Source organism: Varanus komodoensis, unplaced genomic scaffold (genome assembly GCF_004798865.1).
Source record: "Varanus komodoensis strain SLA01 unplaced genomic scaffold, ASM479886v1 scaffold20_1, whole genome shotgun sequence".
NCBI lineage: Eukaryota > Metazoa > Chordata > Lepidosauria > Squamata > Varanidae > Varanus > Varanus komodoensis.
The window spans coordinates 20598660-20619672 of NW_025335587.1; the positions used below are offsets into that span (position 1 = coordinate 20598660).

Below are 21013 nucleotides of genomic sequence, written 5' to 3' on the forward strand. Positions count from 1 at the left end.
CGTTTTCCCACAAGGCCATTTTCCTGGCCTTGCAGCATTCCGGGGTCCCAGCAGCCCCTTCCCCTCCGCCGTGGGTAGAATACCGTGTCCCATTCTGGGCGCCAAGATTGAAGAAAGATGCAGGGAAATTAGAAAGGGTCCAGTGGAGGGCAGCAAAAATGACCCAGGGTTTGGAAACGCTGCCCTGTGAGGAGAGACTGGGAGAAATGGGCATGTTTAGCCTTGAGAAGAGAAGACTGAGGGGGGCACGATATCCCTTTATAAGGATCTTGAAGGCTCTCACAAAGAGGAAGGTCAAGATCTCTTCTTGCAAATGCCAGAGTGCAGGACACGGAATAACCCAGTCAAGTTGCGACAGCCCAGATTCAGGCTGGGCGTCAGGAGAAGCTTCCTCACGGTCAGAGCAATAGGGCAGTGGGACCAGCTGCCTGGAGAGGTGGGGGGCTCTCCCACCCTGGAGCCACTCAGAAAGGAACAGGGCAGCCTCTGAGTGGGGTGGTGCGACGTGGCGTCCTGCAACCTTCAGGGCCCCTTCCAACTCTGCTGTTCTATGAGGTAGATGGAAGTTTAGCCCTGGAGTAGGGTTAGGGGTGTGCACCAGGGTTAGGAAAGCGAGGGGCCTGGCGTGGTGCTGGCGGTTGGGATGAGTTTAGCAGGGGCAGGAAGGATGGTCCCGTGTGGGCCGGGCCGGGGAGGCCTGCTGCCCGGCTCCCAGGCCCTGCCGGCTTCCCGCCGCTCGCTCAGACATTGAACCCTTTGCCCCGAGCGGCTCCGGCCTCGCGAGCCCGATTTAGCCTTGTTGCTGGGGCCGCGACGGAGGAGGCGAGTGCGGAGCGGCTCTAAAAATATCTCCACTCCCTCGGGAGGCACTTCAGAGGTGCCCTTTCGCTCTGCACCCCCCGCTGCGCGCACTCGCTCGCGCGCTCGCCAGGAGTCTGCAGAGCCACCCGCCGTCCGGCCCGCGCCCCTCCGGGAGCTTCCGCACGGGAAAGTGCCCTGCAGGAGCCGGCTCCGAAATCGTCGTGCCGGGCTGCGCGTCAGGGCCCGGCCTTTCCTGGATGGCGGCAAAGGTCCCGCTGGGCCACACCTCCCCCTGCACAAGCCTCGCGCCCTGCTTGCAGGGGCAGTGTGGGGCAGTGGTTACTGGACTGCAACTGGAACGCAGAAAGTCTGGGTCTGAGTCCCCACTCAGTCTGGAAGTCCAGTGGGTGCCTTGAGGGCAGTCACGGCCTCTCCGCCTGGCCTACCTGGCAGGGTTGTCGCGAGGATGGTATTTATTTATTAGATTTATATCCCGCTTTTTCCCCCCCTTACAAAGAACTCCCATCCTTCCCTTCCTGCTGCTCTCAACCGCACAACAACGACCCTGTGAGGTAGGCTGGGCTGAGGACCTGTGCCTGGCACAGAGTCCCCCAGCTGGTTCCGTGGCTGCGCAGGGACTCGAACCCGGATCTCCTGAGTCCCCGTCCCACGTTCTTTACCACTTCACCCCAGGCTGGCTCTCCGAACAGAGCGGAGGTTTGCCTGAGCTGCTTTGGGCTCCTTGCAAGGGGACAAGAGCACGTACAGAAAGGCAATAATAACAGCACGAAGTCCCAGGATACACAGCTCCATAGAATCAGAGCATAGACGAGTCGGAAGGGGCCACGAAGGCCACCGAGTCCACCCCCCGCTGCTGCAGAACCCCACGTCACCCCACCCCACTCCAGTGGCTGCCCAGTTCCTTCCTGAGTCATTCCAACTGCCAGAAACCATTTTGGGGGGACACTGGACGGAGCCCCCCGTCGTGGGCCGGCAACGGCCTCTCCCAGGCTGGGGCCGAGCCGAGGCAGCGTGGCCACCCGGCACAGGCGCACTCGCCCGTCGGCCGGCGCATCCAGCTGCGTGCCCAGGTGAGCCGGGCAGGGCCAGGAACTGCCGCGGGGCCGCTGAGGGGTGGGCAAGCGGCCCCCGCTGCTCCTCGCCCTCCGTTCCTCAGGGAGCGGCTCGGCCACGGGGAAGCAGCCCCCTTGCTGGCAGCCGCTTCCGGACGCGATAGGCGTGTGAGTAAACAGTACCAGCCACGAGCAGCCCGATACAGGTGCGTCACCTCGCACACCTGCCCGGAAACGCCCAGCGTGGTCCCTTCCGGGCTGCCTGCCGGTCTGTGGGAAGCCGCCCCCGTGAACCCCCACGGAGCCCTGTCCGCTCTGAAACACGCCTGCGCACCCGGCTCACACCAGACCGTGCTGCGGTGGGGGTGGCGGCAGGGCAGGGAGCTTTGGGGGCCCGGGGGCCCCCCGAGCACCCCCACCACTCCTCGGGTCGCACTCGCAAGGGCAGCGGCAAAATGGGCAAGAGCAGATCGCCTGCGATCGCCACAGAGCAACCGAGGCCAGCCCATCCGTTGGAAGCTGCGCTTGCCCGCGGGGGATTCCTCTCGGGGTGGCGGGGGCCGCGGCACGGGGGGCCTTTCTCAGGGGGCCCCGGCCCGACGGGAGCGCTGCAGTGGGTGCCTCTCTGGTCTTCGCAGCAGCATCTGCACGATGGGACTCGTCCTGCCGCTCTGGAGCGACGCCCTCATCCATCTGGACGGCGATGGGTAAGAGGCCTTCCTGGGCCAGGCCCACGCGTGCCCCACAGCCCCCCGTGGGGCAGCCGGCGGGGGGCGCCAACCAGCTGGCCCGGCCCTGCCGAAAATGGCCCCCTTTCTCCTCCTCTCAGGGGCTTCAGCGTCTCGACCGACAACCGCATCCACATATTCAAGCCCGTGTCTGTGCAGGCCATGTGGTAAGTGCCGCTCTTGATACAGCTACGTACGAAGCCTTTGCTGGCTCTGCTAAAAGCCGCGTCCGACCCACCCTTCCGCCTCCTGCTTCTGGGGAGCGTCTGCCTCGAAAGGAGAAGCCTTCCTTCTGATTTGCTCACGGCCTTTGTGCTCAGAGATACAGTGCGCTTGACTCTGGAGGCTCTTCCCAGCTGTTGCATCCTGGGACTCACCCCGTCTGGCACAAATCCCCCAAAACACGAAAGGCCCGGCCAGTGCGAAGTCTAGCACTGGGCTTCGCCTCTCGTGAAGCTCCACTTCTATGGCCGCCGGACCCACCCCATGGCCCTCACGCAGGGCCACCCGGCTGTGCGAGCGGGCCTCTCTCTGCGCATGCCAGGAGCAGACGGGTCATCAGATACGGATGGCGTGGCTCCTCGGCCGGCCGCATCTCCCCTTTCCTTTTTCGGGCAGCCTGTGTCGGGGGGGGGGGTGCCCATTCCCCCCCGCCCGGGCACTCGGTGACTCACAGGTTCCTCTCATGCTCCCAAACGGTGTCACCACCGGTTGAGATCTGAGCGCCGGTGAGCTTGCGAGCGAGCTGCCCTCGGCCACTGCCAAAGATAGCGCGCGGCCGAAAATAGGGCCGGAGGCCCTGCGTGACTTTCTTAGAAAGTGTCTCTGCCCGTGTTGCCTTTTTAAAGAGGACGCGCTCCTCTTCGGCGCGCATGGGCTGCCGAGGCCACGGCCGCTCGGGATCCGCCCGGAGCAAGCGGGGGAACCGGCACGCTCTGAAACGGCTGTCGCCCGCCGTCGAGCGGGCAGGTCTCCCGGGCGCTTTCCGTGCAGCGGCTGCCCCACGTGCCAAACCGTCCGGACGGCCCCCCGGGCGACCCCCAGCCTCGTCCTAATGCGGTGCATCAAGCTGCTCCTGCTCGCCACCTCGGCGGCTTGGCTCTTTTGCTCCCGCGGGGGAGGGCTTTTCCCGCTGGCGTCCCTCGCTGCTTTTCCAGCACCACCTTTGCCCTGGGTTTTTCTGCCGCGTGGGACCCAGCTGGGAGTACGTCATCCAGGCCGGGATCCCCTCCCAATAGGGCCAGTCTAGACATTTTCGAATGGAGAAATTAAACGGCGGTTTGTTTATTTACGTTCTGCCTTCACACAAAATAAATGTTTGTTTTTAAAGGTTGTTAAAGCTGTGACGGAGCGAGCGAGAAAACACCAAGTGCCGGAGCAGCTAGGGCTCAGTGCAAATATTTATAAAATAAATGCCTGCTGTTTCTGCGTAGGCCTTGTTTAATAACGGATCGCTTGGCAAGCGGTTCTCAAAGGCAGCTTCGGCAAGCTGGATGGGGAGGTGGTCCGTTTGGACTCCGTGATAAAAGGGCCGCGTGTTAAGAAGCAGCCTTCCTGCATTTGGCTTCTTAAAATACGATTCCAGTTTCAGTGTTTGGCTTGCATTTTTATCTAGGTCTCCCCTCCCAGGAATTCAGGGCTGTAGTCACAGATGTCGCTTTCCTCCCTGGCACCCTAGCTTTAGCCTCACAAGGTGGATTGAGCTAGGAAACGGTGCCAGGCCAAAAGGCCACGCTTTGACCTCCATAACCCCCCCAGGCTTTTAGGACTGGCTTTGGCAGGCCAGCTGAAAACACGGCCGGGTGGAATAAACATGTTTTCTGTTTCAGTCCGGAAAGGAGATGGACAGGTCTTCACCTCGGGCCGTGAGGCAAGAGGGCTCGGGGTGCAAAGATGCGTCTGTCTGCTCCCTTCCAGACCGAAGCAGAAAACCGGCTGATTTCAACCAGCTGCATTTTTTTATTGCTTTTCCTAAAGTAGTTTTTTTCCTTTTTAAGGATTGCTGATTTTAGCTAGCGTGCTTTCCAGGTGCATTCGTCGGAAGCTCTGAGAGTGTGTGTGAGAAAAATCATTTTCACGCACTCACCCAGGAGGCATTTTTACACACAGAGAGAGAGAACAGTAGGGTTCATTTGCAGGGACTGTGGAATAATGGCGAAATGCTCGCAAGGGCGAGCACGGCGGCCTGGCTCCGTGTCCCTTGCATCCCTGCCGTGCGAGGCAGGAAGCGAGAAATGGCCGCCCACGCGCCTCTCCCCCTCCGGCCCGCAGGTCCGCCCTGCAGAGCCTCCACAAGGCGTGCGAGGTGGCTCGGATCCACAACTACTACCCCAGCAGCCTCTTCCTCACCTGGGTCAGCTACTACGAGAGCCACATCAACTCGGACCAGGCCTCGGTCAACGAATGGAACGCCATGCAAGATGTCCAGTCCCACCGGCCGGACTCGCCTGCCCTCTTCACCGACGTGTGAGTCGCGCCGGGGCCGCCCCTCCCCACCTCTCGCCCTCCGGCCCGGCCCCTCTCTGAGCACCCAGCGCCGCAGGCCCGGCCCCCACGCTGCGCGCCCCCCGGGATTCCCAAGCTGTGAACGGGTGCAGGCTGGCGATGATGGGAGGGAAGCGGGCTCAGGACGGCCGGGGTGGGAGACGCCTGGCCCTACACGTGCGCTTGGGCCAAAACCTGGGGCCCTCTGCCTGCCCCCAGGGCCTCTCCGCCCCTGCTGATGTGGGGCGGGGGCCGGCCGGCCCTGCAGAGGCAGCCGTGGTGCTTGCTCGCCACGTCAACTCCTTGCTTGGGGCCAGAAAGGAGGGAGGAGCGGGGAGCGCCTGCTCCCTTCTGGGCACTCTTTGGCGCAGGCGTCCTGCGGCGGGACGCCCTCGGGAGGCGTCTGGCCACGGTTCCCGGCCGCTGCTGGTCCGAGCCGTTCCAGCCCAGCTCGGTCCTCCAGGGCCAACTCCCCGGCTTCGCCGGCTCCCCGAGGCCCGGTCCCGGCGGGTGCAGCCGGCGCTGAGCGTCTGCCCACGTGCGGTGGGGGAAGCGCCGCCACAGCCTCACGGCCCGGGAACGCTGCAGCCGCTGGCGGTGGGGGCGGGGGGCGCCTTGCTGATTAGCACCGGCTATTTTTGCAGCCGGCGATAAGGTGGGGGGCGTGAGCGGGGGGCCGCCTGGGCCAGTTTGCCATATAAGGAGGCCTGGAGCCCACCACCTTGCCAGGAAGGGTAGGGCAGGCGAGGGTGACCTCCGGGTCTTCCGCTCTCCCCCAGCCCTGGCAGAGCCGGGGCCCCGGCAGGACGGATTCCATGCGAGCCGGCACGCTGCAGGGATTGCAGGGGGGGGGGCTGGCGCGAGGACTCCCCCTCCCTCCCTCCCTCCCTCCCTCCCCCACCTAGCCTACCTTGCAGGGGGGTTGTGGAAGATAAAAGTGGCGGGGGCAGTGTGCCCACTCTCTCTGCCTAGCCGAACTTGCAGTGGGGTGGTTGAAGATACCTGGGGACTGGTGTGGTATATATGGGGGGGCTCTGATCTATGGGGGGCACGTCCGCTGGGCGCCCACCGATCGCCCCTCCAACGTGGCCGCTCTCCCGTCCAGCCCCACGGAACGCGAGCGCACGGAGCGGCTGATCAAGACCAAGCTGCGGGAGATCATGATGCAGAAGGACCTGGAGAATATCACCTCCAAGGAAGTGAGCGCCCGCAAAGCCTCTTCCCCCCCCGGCGGGGCCTGCGCAGCCCTCGTGGCCGGGGACCCGCGGAGCCCTCGCCCCACGCTCGGCCTCGGCGTGGCCCGGGGCACGGCCGCCCCTGCAGCTGCCTCCCCGGGTAGCGTGGGGACGTCGGGCCCGCCAGCCGGGGGGCACCCACGTGGGGGGCCGGCCACCCCCTTTCCCCGTCTCACTGCCTCGGCCGAGCCCTTACTGCAGTGAGAACCCGGGGCTAAAGCAGGTGGCGCCCACAGGGGACGTTGGCTGGAGAGTTTCGGCATCGTGGGGGGCTGCGGGGGCGCAGCGGGGCTCGCGGTCGAGCCCCCCCCGCACACGGTCCTTTCTCCGCCAGATCCGGACAGAGCTGGAGGTGCAGATGGCTTGCAGCCTGCGGGAGTTCAAGGAGTTCATCGACAACAAGATGATCGTCATCCTGGGCCAGATGGACAGCCCCACCCAGATCTTCGACCACGTCTTCCTGGTACGTCCCGGCGGCCCCTCCGGCCGAACCCGTGCCTCGACGGCGCCTGGGAAGCGCTGGCCCGCCAAGGAGGAAGCATCCACGGCGCCCCCTCGCTGCTCTCCTCCTCCTCCTCCTCCGAGCGACCCGGTTCGGCTTCCCCTCGGTCCTCCTCTGGCCGCCAGCCGATCCAGCCCCGCGAGGCAGCGCTGGCCAAGCCCCCGGCAGCCCCTGTCGCCTCCCGTGGGCCACCTGCTTGTGGCGGAGCGACCCCGGCCGGCTCTCTCGGGCCCGGGACGGGCTCCCCTCCTGCCCCCGGGCCGCGATCCTTGTCGGAGACCCTTGCGGGGCAAAGGGGGAGAGGCTCTGCGGCCCCTCCGAAGTGGGAGGCACTGCCCCAAACAGCGGCTGCTCTGGGAAAGGGGCTGGCGTGTCGCGCCCCCGATTCGGAGCGAGCGAGCGAGCGGGACTCTGCTTTGGCTGCTCTTCCTCCGGTGGCCCCGTGCTGCAGAGGAGGAGAGGCGGCCGGGCAGCAGCCAGGGGCTCGTTGCCCCCTCCCGCTTCCGCTCTCCTCCCGGTGAGGGGGTCCACAGCCTCCCGGAGACCTTTGGGCCGGGTCTGGCCGGGATTCCGTCAGTCCCGGCTTTAGTCTCGGGTTTGGGAGGGCAGCACGGGGACAGAGGACCAGGGAACTGGGGACCCAGCGGGGCAGACGGCCTCCTGCGCCCGCAGCCGCAGCCCCGTGAGCCGGGCTGGCCGAGAGGGAGCGACCGATGCGCGCGGCCTCCGTGGCGTGGCCTGGCCCGGCCTGGCGCCTGGGAAGGAAGGATGCGGACGGCAGTCTGGCCTCCGGGGGTCGCTGGCTGGGCGGCCGAGGAGCTTCCCCCTCTGCCCGCCCGGCTGACGCGAGCCGTTCGCCTTTCCTCCCGTGTGCAGGGCTCGGAGTGGAACGCCTCCAACCTGGAAGACCTGCAGAACCGCGGGTAAGCCGGCTCGCGGAAGCCCTGCGGAGGGACCTTCGGCCTCGCCTCGCCTCGCGCTGGCCTGACCGGCGCTCCAGCCCAGCTCCTGCGGGGCCCACCTGCCCCCCCCCGGGCACGGGCGGCCTGCAGCGGCTGGGGCGGGCCGGAGAGCGCGGCTGTTGGCGGCCCGCCGCTTGGCTTGCTTTCGCATTGCTCCGTGGGGGGGGCAAGGGAGCCCCCGCCCCGGTTTTTGCTCTGCCCCTTCGGCAGACGCAGGAAATGGCCTGACGGCCCGATGCGAGACGAGCAGGACAGGCCCGCTTTGGTTGGACTCGCAGCTGCCGGGAAAATCTGCGCGCCCCAAAACACCGCCTGGCAGCTGGACTTCTGTCCTCCGGTCGCCTCTTGCAAAAGAATCAGCCGAAGCTCAGCTTGAGGCGTGTGGGGGCAGCTTGTCCGTTTCTTTGATTTATATCCTGTTCACAAAGAACTCGAAGCAGCTGCCAGCCCTCTCCCCCTGCTGCTCTCTGTCTCGTCCCCACAACAACCCTGTGAGGTCGGCCGGGCCTGGGGTCTGTGCCTAGCCCAGAGTCCCCCAGATGGCTCCCTGGCTGAGCGGGGACTCGAACCCGGATCTCTGCCGTCCCAGTCCCGCGCTCGGCACCACGACACCACCTGTGTCCGGGTCTGAGACCCACACGGAAGCGGTCCCAGATTTGTGCTCTTCCATGTGCTCAGAGATCTGGGAGGCCGAGGGGGCAGAGGCCCTCGTCCCGTCCCCTTCAGGTCTCTTCCTCCGCTTCCTGCCGGCAAAATCCCCTCTCCTGATTTCCCACAGAGTGCGGTACATTCTGAACGTCACCCGAGAGATCGACAACTTCTTCCCAGGGACGTTCGAATACCACAACATCCGGGTGTATGACGAGGAGGCGACGGACCTGCTGGCTTACTGGAACGACACCTACAAGTTCATCTCCAAAGCAAAGCAAGTCCCGTCTCTCAACAGGCCGACAGTCACCTGGCAGGCGCCCAGGAGACGCCGAGACGCCCACGCGGTGCCCACGCGGGGACGCCGACTCTCGGCGCGGGAGCGCATGTGTGCATTCGCGCGTGCAGCCCCCGGGCTCCCCGACAGGCCGGGCCGGTCAGCGGAGCCACGCTGCCCGAACCACAGCGGGAAGTGTGCTGGAGGCCGGAGCCGCCAGGCAAAGGGAAGCGCCCGGCCGTTCCCAGGCCCGCTTCCGGCGTCTCGGCTGCGGTTCTCTCGCCGCGTCTGTGACGGCTGGGAGGGCCACCGGGCCTGGGCGTGCCTCCGCCGCCCGCCCACCCGCCCGCAGCGGTCCTGGGGGTCCGGCCTGCCCCGCGTGCGCAGGTGCGGCTGCGGCTGCTCTCCACACGGCGTTGTGCGGATTTCAGCGCGCCCGTGTGCGGCTCGGGAACAGATAAAGAGCAGCTCGTGGCGCCTGCGTGTCTTCCTCGGACGCGAGGGCTTCACCAGCAGGGGGGCCACGGGGCCCAGTCCCCTGCTCCGTGCCGGACTCCCGGCCAGCCACCCCTCCCAGAGGGCTCCGCCTCGTCCTGGGCCTGAAGAGCGAGAAAGGGGCGCAGGCCGGACCTTGCGGGACACGCTTCTGTCCCGTGGCCGGGGCGATGCGGCCCAGAGTGCCTCGCCAGGGCCTGAGGGGGCGAAGGCAAGGCCTCTGCTTCGCCAGCCCCCAAGCTTCCCTGGCGTTTACTCCTATACTGCCGCGAGACAGTGGACGGGGAGAGCGAGCGTGGCCGTGTCTCTTCGGGGAGAGACACACCTGCACGCCACACCCTACAGGCCGATTTGCCGTGTGTGGTAGCGCCCCAGGTTGCGGGTCCCCGCCCTCCCTTCCCCGGGGAAAAGCCCCCCAGGCCGCAGCAGCTGCCTTTTGGGGCGGCACAGCGGCCTCCTCCAGGAGATGCGGGGCCCGGGGCTGCCCACGGGATCCCGGTAGGGGGCGCCCCAGCCGCGGGGCCGCCCGCGCACCGCCTCACCCGCGCCTGCCCCCGCAGGAAGAACGGCTCCAAGTGCCTGGTGCACTGCAAGATGGGCGTCAGCCGCTCGGCCTCCACGGTGATCGCGTACGCCATGAAGGAGTACGGCTGGACCCTGGACCGGGCCTACGACTACGTCAAGCAGCGCCGCAGCGTCGCCAAGCCCAACCCCAGCTTCATGCGCCAGCTGGAGGAGTACCAGGGCATCCTGCTCGCCAGGTGCGCCCCTCGGCCGCCCCCCCCCCCCGCAGGCGTCGCTCGGGGCCCCCGGGCCCCCGCACGCAGGCGTGGCTCCCGCGGCCCCTCGCTCGGCCGGCGGGGCCTTCGGTGTCGACCAGGGAGGGCGCCCGAGGCCGGGCGCGGGGGGCGCGGGTCCCCCCAGCCTCGCCTGATCGGCGGGCTCAGCAAGGAGGCCCCCGGCCACCCCCGCCAGGCCGCTGCGCTGGGTGCAGGCCGCTCTCCCCTGCGCGGTTGCGGGCACGGCGGCTCCAGCGGCCTTCGTCCCGGAGATGCCAAGGGCAGGCCGCCCCGAGCCAGTGCTCCCCAGATCTGTTGGGGGGCAGGGCCCGTCGGCCTCCGGTCAGCATCTCCTGGTGAACGCCGGCCTGAGCCGCGCTGCATGGAGCCAACCCAAAGGGTGGTGCCCCCGCCCCCCTCCCCCGGGCACATTTCGAATTTGTCTTTGGAGTTTGCGAGATCCCAGCGGGGTGGGGAGGTGGGCCGCCACGGCCCCCCCGTGCACCCCCCCCCCCCGTTTCCCTTCTGCGAAACCCACGCGGCTGTTTTTGTAACACGAGGCCCTGCCAGCTGAGCCAGAAAAGGCGACGTCGCAACGCGCCGGGCGTGTTTGTGTCGCGTTTGTGCCTTCTGCCCGACCCCCGCCAGCCCCAGAACCGTGCCCTATGCAGACAGTCCCGCACGTGATCTCGGGGGGCCGGGGTGGGGGAGAGGGAGACTCTGTGTTCTGCCAGCGGAAGCCCTCCCGACCGCCGCGTGGCTGCCCGGTGGCCCGGCTCGGATGTCGGGCCGTTAGAAAGCACCTGCTCGGTGCCAGTGGCTGGCCGAGGGCTGGGGGTGTTGTGGCCACAGCCGCGGAAGGCTGGCCGGGGCCCCCCCGCCCGGCGTGAGCTTCCTCGGGCTGCTGATGGCACGTCCCCGGGGAAAGCGAAGCCCACAGGGAATGCCCTGCTGGACCGGGGCGGCCCAGGGAAGGTCCACCGCCTCCGGAGGCCCGTGGGCCCCACGCAGGAAGAGGGGCTACCCAGTCCCGGCCCCTGCCTGCCGAGTTTGTCCCCTTCCCGCGTCCCCCCTTTGGGCCGAGAGAGCCTTCCTCGTGCCCTTCGCACGCCACCCGACTGGCGAATGCAAGCCCCTCTCTCCAAAGATGCAGCTCGAGGGGGGCCGCCGTAAGAAGGGGAAACGGCCCGGAGAGTCGGCTAGCCGGCCCCTCGCCAGGTTTCCTCTCCCCGGCCCTCCTCCTCCTCTTCCTCCTCCTCCTCCTCCCCCCGGGTGGCTCGGCTAAACGTTGAACCTTCCTTCCCGTGGCTTTGTTTACCGCCCGGCCCATAAGACGCTGATTCACCTTCATGTGATGGGCGCTTGCGGTTTCGGGGCCAGCTGGCAGCGCGTTGGGGGGGGAGACGATCACGTTACACCTTCGTAAAGGTTGGGCAGCGCCTCCCCCGGCCAGAGCTCTGCCTTCGCATTCCCTTTCCCCCGTCCTGCTTTCCTGGCGTCTCCTCAGACCGGTGCTTCTGGGCAGCCGAGCCGCGGATCGCGCAGGCGGGGGCTCGTTTCGGCCGCTTGGAGGCCCCCCAGGAGGCGCCCCCGGGGCCTCCATCCGCGCCCACAGCTCTCGGCGTTTCTCCCTTGCGCATTTTTCTTCCTGTTCTTGCCCCGCTCTCCAGCCTCTGCAGAGTTGCTCGCAAGGGTTAATAACCAGACAGTGCCGCCCCCCCCCCAGCAGCCCGCTGCCCAAAAATCTTGGCCCGGGGGGGGGGAACAGCACGGGGAGGGCGGTGGACACGTGAAGCAGCCCCCAGCCGGGTTGCTTCCTGGGCAAAGCACAACAGCCATAAATACAATTACGTGTGCAGAATCCCACATGATAAAACATCCGCCGCCTCGCGTGGAAAGGCCCGGGGGGGCCCCCGAGGGGGATGTCTGGGGGGGGGCATCCTTCCTGCGGCTCCGGGTCCCCGTCCCTCTGAAGCCAGCTTGGCCTCGGGGAGGTGAGGAGAGCCAGAGCCGCGCCTTCGATCTTGGAAGTCTTCGGGTGCAGCGATAGGATTTAGGGCTCTCCCGAAAGGTGGACCAGGCGGATAAAGGGGAGCGCGAATAGCCACCCGATGCCTTTGCCGTAATAGTGCCCCCCCCCCGGGGGTTCTGTACCCCTTTTCCCCCTTCACAGCCACCTTTTCCAAGAAGTTTGGGCGGAGAAGCCTGGGCACCTTCTGCCGCCCAGGGGCTCGAGGGAGGCCAGGTTGCCCTGGCTTGCTCTCCCCCCGCCCAGGGCTTCCCCCCCACTTTGGGGTCTCCCCGGCTGGGCCAGGCGGAGGGGAGAAGCCCCTGTTGGCCTCCCGTGCCTTCCGGCGGTGGCGCTTGCGTGGCACTCGGGCTCCCCCTGGGGGCGGGAGTGGGGAAGTGCTCTGTGGGGCCAGGAGGGGCACTGACTGATGCAGGCCCCCCCTCGCTCAAACACCAGCCAGCGGGGGGGGCTTTCCCACCCTCCGTGCCAGCAGTTGCATGGCTCGGTGTTTTTGGACCCTTCCCGGGGGTTGCCCCCCCGTCCCACAGCTGCTCTGCAAGCAGCCCGTCCAGCAAAAGGACGCCCCCAGCTGGTGAAAGTGCCGCAGCTACGGAGCCCCCTTCCCAGAGCCTTTGCCCCCCAACCCCAACCCAGGCCCCACGTTCCGCTCCCCCGGCCGTCCTCGCGGGCCCCACTCCTGGGCGATTCCCAGGCAGAAAGAGACCACGCGGCGTGGACGCGAGGGGGACCTGGGAGCGGGTGGGTCGCAGGGGGCTGCTTCGCCCCCCTCCCTGCCAGAGAGAACACCCAGAAGACCCCGGCGTCTGTTTTTCCCCTCTTCCCGCCACGTCCAGGCTCCTTTCATGCCGTGCCCGTCACCCCGCGCTCCCGAACGCAGGGGCCGCCCCGTTCCTCCCGCTTGCAAGCCGCTCTGGGGGGCCTTTCCGGCCGCGACGGGGGGGGGGTGAGGGCGGCACCCGCCACGCACGCCCGCCCGCGTCCTCACGCCCGCGCTCTGTTCTCTCGCCCGCGCAGCAAGCAGCGCCACAACAAGCTCTGGCGGTCGCACTCGGACAGCGACCTCTCGGACCACCACGAGCCCCTGGGCCAGTCCGGCATGGAGGTCAGCCGCAAGGAGATCACCACCTCGGCCGACCGGATCTCGGAGAACAAGCCTTCCCTCGGCCACCACCCGCCCGTGTCGCCCGGGCCCCCAGCTGGGGGGCCCCCGGAGCCCCTCTGCCGCCCGGGCCCCGACCCCGACCCCTGCGCCAGGGGGCGGGCGAGCCCGGCCGACGGGGCCCCGCAGGGCCTCTGCCCCGAGCAGGAGGAGGACCGGCTGAACCTGAACAGCCTCGACGGGTGCTGCCCGGCGGGCGCGGCGTGTCGGCTCGACAACCGCCCCCCCGTGGGGGCCCTGCTGCACCGGCCGGCGGCGGGGGGCTTCCCGGAGCTGGCCGTGCAGGATGTGGAGGACGACGCGCTCCGGCCAGGCGACAGCGGCGTCGGCGTCCGCCTGCTGCCCCTGGAGGAGCTGCAGCCTGCGCCGCGGGGCGCCCCCGGCCGGCGGTCCCCCAGCCCGCCGCCCCCCGGGGAGGCCGAGCCCGGCACCGACCGGATCGACTTCTTCAGCGCCCTGGGCAAGTTCGTGGAGCTTTCGCAGGAGGGCGGCTCCCGCGGCTGCGCCCACGCCCGGTCGGAGAGCCAGGGGGGCGGGCGGAACGGGCCGCCCAAGGGGCCCCCGCTGGAGCTGTCGCCCGCCGAGCCCCCCGAGGAGGGCCCGCCCAGCACCTCCGCCAGCAGCTCCCCGCAGGCCTCGGAGGGGTCCTCCCCGGAGGAGGAGCAGCTGAAGGTGGGTGGCGCGGGCCCGTGCGGGGAGGGAGGGAGGGAGGGCCGGGGCGTTCCCGGGAACGGATGGGGGATGATGGGCCCCGGGCTAAGATGGGCGGCCCCGCCCGCTTGCCGCTCGCTGGCGTGTGCGCACGCTGCCACCTGACCCACGGCTGCCCCGGATCGCCACCCCTGGGGCTTCTGTGACCTGGCGTTGTGCCGGGAGGCAGCATTGTTTGAAAAGGCACATGGCGGCCAGAAGCGCGCACTCCCCTTCCGTGCTCAAAACCCCGCACCACAAGTGCGTCCCCCGCTTTGGGGCACCCCACCCTCGGGGACACGCAAGTCTCCCGCGAACGTGTTGGGTTCCTGCAACAGCCGCTCCGCCTGACGTGCCATTTCGCTGGCCAAGGAGGACGGGGGATCCTTCCCAGGGGGATCCTTCCCAGGGGAGCGAGTGCGCTGGCCAAGGAGGGGGCGGCCTCGCCGTCCCCCCTCCACCCGCCGGCGGCATCCGGGGGCCCTTTGCTCAGGCCCCGGCGTGGAAACGGCAAGGCCGCCGGTCCGTTTGGCGGGAGGCCGCTGGCTTTCCCAGTCGGCCAAGAGCCGGGGGCCGTCTCCTGCCTCGCGGCTTGTCTGGCCCTTCCGTCCGTGGCCGTTTTTTCATGACACGCTGTTCCCGTCGCTTAGACTGTGCGGGGCTCCTTGGGGCCAGGCCTTTCCCCATTTTCAGTAAGGCCTTTTCATCTCAGCCTTCAAGTTGGCCTTTCGTGTCCCTCGCAAAGTTACCAGAATCTTCGGCCCATCCAGCCACGCTCCCGAAACTCAGCCTGCTAAGCGCTAACGACTCATCTTTAACATGCAGTGCTGAGACTTGTCCAAAGCCCCCTGATTTTCTCTCTGCTCCTCTTTAAGGTCTCCGAACTGACCCATTCGAGTGGCCTGACCCGCTCCCACTCGGAAAACGCCCTCTCGGTGAAAGAAATCGTCACGGAGATCGAATCGATCCACCAGGGAGGGGGGCCGGGGCAGGCGAAGATGGACGGCCTCGGCAACTCGGTGCCGACGCCGAAGAGGACGGCCCTCCACGACCTTTCTGGGGAGGCCACCCCGACCCGGGAGAATAAGTCTGGAAAAGCCGAGCAGGGAGAAGGCGCTGGCCCGGCCCCAGAGGAGGCAGCCCAGGAGGCAGGCTCGGATCCGGAGGGCGCGTGGGCCGCCCCGGCGCCCCCCTGCAAGCCAGCGGTGGAGGAGGCCACCGATTTGGGCGAAGACCCGGCGGAGGGCTGCCGGAACCCCGGGCCAAAGTGGTGCCCGGGCTCCGTCCGGCGGGCCACCCTGGAGTTCGAGGAGCGCCTGCGGCAGGAGCACGAGCTGCAGTACGCCGTCCCCGCGGCGGCCTTGCCCCTGCGCAAGAGCCCCCGGAACGAGGCCGAGCCGCCCGCGAAGGGCCGGGCCAAGGAGGCCCCCCGGGAGCCGCCCGGCGGCTGGGAGGCCGAGCCGGGCCCCAGGCCGCCCCCGGCCTCGCCGCCCGCCTCGCCGCTCTCCCTCCCGCTGGCCGGGCCCGAGGAGGAGGAGGCCACGGAGCACCGCACGGTCGTGTCGCTGGACAGCCAGGAGAGGGTCTCCGCCCCGTGCCGCCTCCTGCTCCCCAGGCGCATCGAGATCATCGAGTACACGCCTGTGGCCCGGTTGCCCGGGGCGGTGGAGAGGGCCGGCCGGCCGGCAGCCGGGCTCCGTGTGGACGAGAATTGCAACGCACCTTTGTGCCCCGAGAGCCCCGAGGGGACGTTGGCGCCGGACGGCGGGAGCTCTGAGAGAGCGGCCTTCTCTTTGGGCAGCCCTGAGGAGGAGGAGGAGGAGGAGGAGGAGGCAGCGGCGGAGGCGGCTGGGGCCGTGGCCCATCCCGCCATCTCCCCTCCCGCAGGCCGGCCGTGGTGTGGGGCACTGCTGCACCCAGACCGCCTGCGCCTTGTGTGCCTGGAGGGGGTCACGCGGGACGCGACGTGCACGGACCCGGAGCCCCCCCCTCGGGCGGGTTCCGCCGGCCACAGGCAGCTTGCCCTGGACCTCCGCCGGAAGAGCGAGGGTGCCCTGCCCGCCTGGAGCCCGGGGGCCTTGGACGGGCCGGCCGAGCGGGGCCTGGGCCGCCCTCCGCTTCGCCGCGGCCTGCTCCAGAGGTCCGGCAGCGACAGCCTCCGAGAGGTGCGGAGGGGGGGCGGCCTGGTGAAGCAGCGTGCGGAGGAGCTGGAGGCCCGGATCCGCCAGGCGGGGCTCACCACGCCTTCCCTGATGAAGCGCTCGGCGTCCCTGGCCAAGCTGGACCGCCTGGACCTGTCGAAGGACGACTTGGCCCGCCCCGCACACGGGCCTGTGCCCGGTCCCCACGAGCCCGGCTGGGGGTGCCCGGCTGCCCCGGGCCCTGCCCTCCCGGCGCCCGCCTCGCGGGGGGCGCCACGGCCCACGGCCCACCTGGTGGAGCCGCTCAGGCTGACCGAGTGCCTGGCCCTGAGCCGGCCCGTGGAGCGGCCGCCGGCGCAGTATGCCAAAGAGCTCAACCCCGGCCGGCCGCTCGCGGGGGCGAAATTGACTAACTCCCACGCCGGGGGGCCACTCGGGCTGGCGCTGCCCGGCCCGGCCCAGCGCCCGGCTGTCCTCCCTCGGCATCAGCACGCTAGAACTCGACCGCCCAGAAGACTGAAAAAGGCAACCGACCGGAGACGCTCGTCCAACCCTCTGTACAACACGATGTGAGCCGGCGCCCGCCTTCCCCGGCTCCCGCGAAGGACTGGCCGTCTTTCCGCAGCCTTGTCGGGTTTTTCAAATGGGACAGATGTAATATATATTGAAACATGCACTTTATTCGTTAGTTTTTTTACATGTTTGTTATTTTTACTGTTTCTGTTGCATGTAGGTTTTGAGGTGGCTGATCTCACGGTCTCTCCCCCAGCCCCCCCGGTGCGCCTGAGTGCAAGATCGCAACGTGTGCGTGGGGTTTTGTTAATTTCATATTAAAAAAGAAAATATTTTTAACGCTAGCAAATCTCCGCTTTCTGTTTGGCTTTGTCTTAAAAGAACACCCCTTCTTGAAAAGCCGAAAGAGCAAGTGGTTCCAAATTTCTGGTTTTTTTTTTCTTCTTAATTCGCCTAGCTGGTCTCCTTGCCGAGACTCGTTTGCGCTGCTCTCCCTTAACCTACCTAGGGTGCAAGTTGAGGGTCTCAAGGCAGCCCCCCCCCACCCCCGGGCTGAGGAGCAGAATCGTGAAGTGCCTCTCAGCGTGCCTGTAGGAGCGGCGGGTCGCCCGCAGACGTGCCAAATTTACTCCCCCAACACAGCAACATTGGCCTCCAAAATTTCCCAAAGTCGGGAACGATGCCAAGAATGCCCAGCGGTGCAGGCAGCCTCTTCCAAGCCGATTCCCTCCAGATGTTTTGGACTACAACTCCCAGCATGCTGCACCAGGTTGGGGAGAGCAGAGTCTGTTCCCAGATTCGCTGGGCAGACAGATGCCTGTGCTCCCAAAGCCTTAATTCTTCTGGAGTTCAGTCCTGGACTGACTCGCCTCCTTTGCGGTTGCACCAAAAAGATTTTGACCTGGGCGAGAAACAGATGCTTAAAATGCAGCTTGGGGGAGAAATATCACATGCAGGGAAGAGGGGTTTTTGGATGGAGGGTGTTCTCTTAAAACAAACTTCCTCCCCCCCCCCTTTTATTATAGGGTTTTCGCCCCTTCATTACTTGAATAAAGCTGTGGGCCTTCCGAAGAATATGGCCGTATCTCGTTTCCTTTTTGTTGATTCTGGAAGCCGCCCGTGCCCACCAGGACGATCTCGCCCACCCTGCCAAGTATTCAGATCTTCCCCTCCTGTTCCTCAGCCCATTCTTGTCTCCCCCGGGATCATCTGTGTCGCTCCCTGCCACCCCCCAGGCATGGGGGACACGCACCTGTATTTCTGCCGCGTTGTATTTCTGCAGATGGTTCTTCGGGGCAGGAGCCATCCTGCTCTCTCAACTCCAATCTGTTCTAGAGGAAAGGGACCACTCTGCACCTCTTCTCTGACCTGGAAAAAGGGGCTCGCCCTTAATTTCATTCTCCACGGCAGGCCGCATATCCGTTCTGGAGGGGGCCTAACGGGTCTCACAGGCCGATTTCTTTCCCCAGAACTCAGTTTAAAGGTGAGGTCTGCGGTCGGCCTTGTGCCAAATCTCTGGCGTCTGGTCTTTTCCTCTCTTCCTGTAGCTCCGTTGCCAGCCCTTCACCAGCCCTGTGCCTGCCGGTTGTGTCAAACATCAGCTGTGGATGATGGCAGGTGTAGTCTGTCGCATCGCCAGGGTGCCAGGCTGGGAAAGGGAGCAGGTGTGCAAAGTTCCTCAGGCCTTACAGAGCCTGGCGAAGAGAGGAAGCCTCGTCTGCGCGCCGTTCTTTTGGGACAGCTACCTGTGTCCCCGGCCTATAATTACGTGGGAAGCTGAATTGGGGAGGGGGGTCTATCCTGGGGGCTTCCCCCCACATCTGAAGCCGGAGAAGCGGGAAAGGGGATTTCCCAAACCTGGCTAGTGGCGACCTGTAGGCTTGGGAGGGTGCCAAGGCCGTCGTTCGCGGTCTTGGCAAAGGGCTTCCTGTATGGAGGCCGTAGGGATCGCGCGCCCCAGTTCCAGCTCGATGCCAGCGCCACCTGGGAGCAGGTAAAGGTGTGCTCCCCTCCGCCACAGCGGCCTCCACCCTCTCGCTCATTCCCTCCCCCCTCACCGGGTCCGATCCCCGAGTCTTGAGAGCGGATCGATGCCTCGATCTCTCCGGGGAGGATCCTGCTGCAGCCTCCAATGTCTTTAGCAGGTGAGCGGCAGAGGAAAACACCTGAGCAGCCCTTGCGAAGCTTGCGCCGCAGCACCGGGCACAGGAACCCCTTCAGCAGGGCTGGCCGGCCGCTCCCCGGAAAAGCAGGCGCTGCTTGTGGGCTGCGCTGCTTCGCTCTTTCCGCGCTGCCAGGCTGCTTAATACTTTGCATGGGACTTTCCGTTTCTCGAGGGTTGTGGGGTGCAGAACGGGAGAGACAATCAATGGCACAGGCAAGGGGCAGTTTTTGTTGACCGCTGAGCTCTGAATTCTGCTCACGCACGGCAACCGGTGGGCAGAGCCTTCTCCGGCACGGCACCCTCCCAATGCACCGAAAAGCCCATCAGTCCCAGCCACTGGGCATGATGGGCTTTGCAGTCCAACACCTTTGAAGGGCCGCTTCCAAGGTGGGGCCTGTGAAAGTCCCGTAAATGTGCAACGTTATTCTATAGCGTTTCTGAGGTCTTCCCCTTAAGGTCTGGACGGGATTAGATCGGCAAAACCTTTGACCCCCTGCCTTTTCACATCTGGTGCCAGCATGAAGGTCTCTTCTGGAAGCAGAATCAGTGCCTTTGAGCTCATTTCTGTGGGGGTCTTTTTGGGGGTGGGGGAGACAACGCTCTCCTTCCTGCCCCCTCTTCAATCGATCCCCAGGCTCTTGGAGTTTAGCTACAGCCAGGCGTTCGGAGCCGTTCTCTGGTCAGCTCTTGCGGGTGCACAGCTCATTTTCCAGGTGCCTGAGCCTCCAAATCAAAACTGGGATCTCACCCCACCCTGGGGGGGGGCACTTGGCCCCCCACCCTCCTCCGCTTCAGCAACGTACCACTGCTGAAAAAAGGGCATTTTCTTCCGCGTCTGCCGCTTCCTCACCCCTCTGCCCTGGAAAAAGCTGTCTTTCTCTGGCAGGTTTCCTATTTCCCTCGCCCCCTGTTTGGCATGACAGGCGCCAAAAGCGTACATGTATTTTGTATTTCGGCAGCTCTTCCTTTCCTCCCCCCATTTTTACCCTCCCAATTTTGTTCGGTGGCCGTGCCGTGTACCTTGTTTACGTGAATGGGGGGAGAGCACTGATTCCTTGCTGCCCGCGGGTGCGCGTGCCGATAAGTAGGTATCCTATTCTCGAGAGCGTTCCTTCTGCTGTGTTCAGCAATGACCCCCCCACACACACACACACACACAGAAGTTCTGTGGGGACAAGCAGCTCTCCAAAACCCCATTGTTTCCCCAAACGGCCCAACTCACAATTTGGCTTCCCAATGTATTAAAAAAAAAACAACAGCAGGATTTCTGTCCATCCGGTCCTGCTTGGAGATGTCTTGTGTTATATTTGGCTTGGGGAGCTGACCTGGGGACCCCTAATTGAGTCCCCTTTCCCCAGTGGCAGGGGGGCTGCTGTTTCGGCGTGTTTTTTCAGGGCACAGCTGGGGAGGAGGGAAAAGGGATCCGCGCGCTGAAACGGCATCCTGAGAAATAACGGAGAGGGATGCACCTTTCCGCCATTCCCTCCTGCCTTAACCTGCCTCTAGACCCCAGTGGAGGTGGGCGGGAAGCCCTGCGGACGCTGGGTGCCCCGTCCACGCAGAACCTGCCTTTCGGGGGGTCTTGGTGGCGCCTCGTGTCTGGATACATGCAGGCTGGAAAAATCGGCGCTCTGGCTGTCTGGATCGTCCGCATTTGGCACTGGCCCGGGCCCGGGTGCCTTCTCAGATCCTTGGGGTGCGGGGGGGGGGGGGTCTTGCCCGCCCCGGATCCTGAGTTTTGCTGTGGCATTGGCAAAAGTGTCTCGGCCAAGCGCCGTTCCCAGCGGGTTTGGGCTGCGAGTCTTGAAGGGTGGGAGAGCGCCGCCTTTCCTTCCCGCCAGGCCGCTCGCCTTCCCAACAGCGGCTTGTACCATAGACTCTGCCCAGCTTGATTATCTGCTGTTTTTAAATGTGAAACTCCCCCACCGCACAGGTGCTGATTCAATGTTCTTGTTATGGAATAAATTTTTATTTTGAGAACCGAGTGCTTCTTGTCTGAGTTGGGAGAATGGGGAGGTGGGGAGTCGGGGGGGCGCCGAGGGGGCCAGGTTGGGGGTGTGGCTGCGCGGGGCAGGGGGGCTTCCGTCCCGACCCGAACTGCGGCTGGAGCGGACTGGGCCCTTCCCTGGGCAGAGCAGGAGCCCGTGCGCCCCGGCACCGTTCCCACCCCAGTCGGAGAGGCTGGTTAAAGGCAGTGCCTGGGTGTTTTGGGCACGGGGGCCCCTGGTGGAGTGGCGAGAACCAGTGAGATCTAAACTGCATAGCTGGGGGGACAGCTGTGGGGGCCCGGGGGCACTGTCATCCAAGCAACCCCCCACAGCACCAAAGAA

At 66.0% G+C, this 21013-nt stretch overlaps 1 protein-coding gene across 3 annotated transcripts in view; it reads left to right on the plus strand.

Annotated features, from left to right (window-relative positions):
- The window catches only part of SSH2 (slingshot protein phosphatase 2), a 45071-nt gene extending 24408 nt beyond the window's left edge, over positions 1 to 20663 (plus strand). For 2 of the 3 annotated variants that reach the window (XM_044429959.1, XM_044429957.1), the window contains exons 5-14: positions 2513 to 2581; positions 2704 to 2769; positions 4874 to 5068; positions 6192 to 6285; positions 6656 to 6784; positions 7700 to 7746; positions 8564 to 8710; positions 9766 to 9966; positions 13031 to 13847; positions 14741 to 20663. In XM_044429959.1, the coding sequence (XP_044285894.1) occupies positions 2513 to 2581; positions 2704 to 2769; positions 4874 to 5068; positions 6192 to 6285; positions 6656 to 6784; positions 7700 to 7746; positions 8564 to 8710; positions 9766 to 9966; positions 13031 to 13847; positions 14741 to 16579 (3604 nt within the window). In that variant the 3' untranslated portion in view covers positions 16580 to 20663. The remainder of the gene's footprint in view (positions 1 to 2512; positions 2582 to 2703; positions 2770 to 4873; positions 5069 to 6191; positions 6286 to 6655; positions 6785 to 7699; positions 7747 to 8563; positions 8711 to 9765; positions 9967 to 13030; positions 13848 to 14740) is intronic. The other variant, XM_044429958.1, reaches the window with a different exon arrangement.
- Positions 20664 to 21013: the final 350 nt, after the last annotated feature.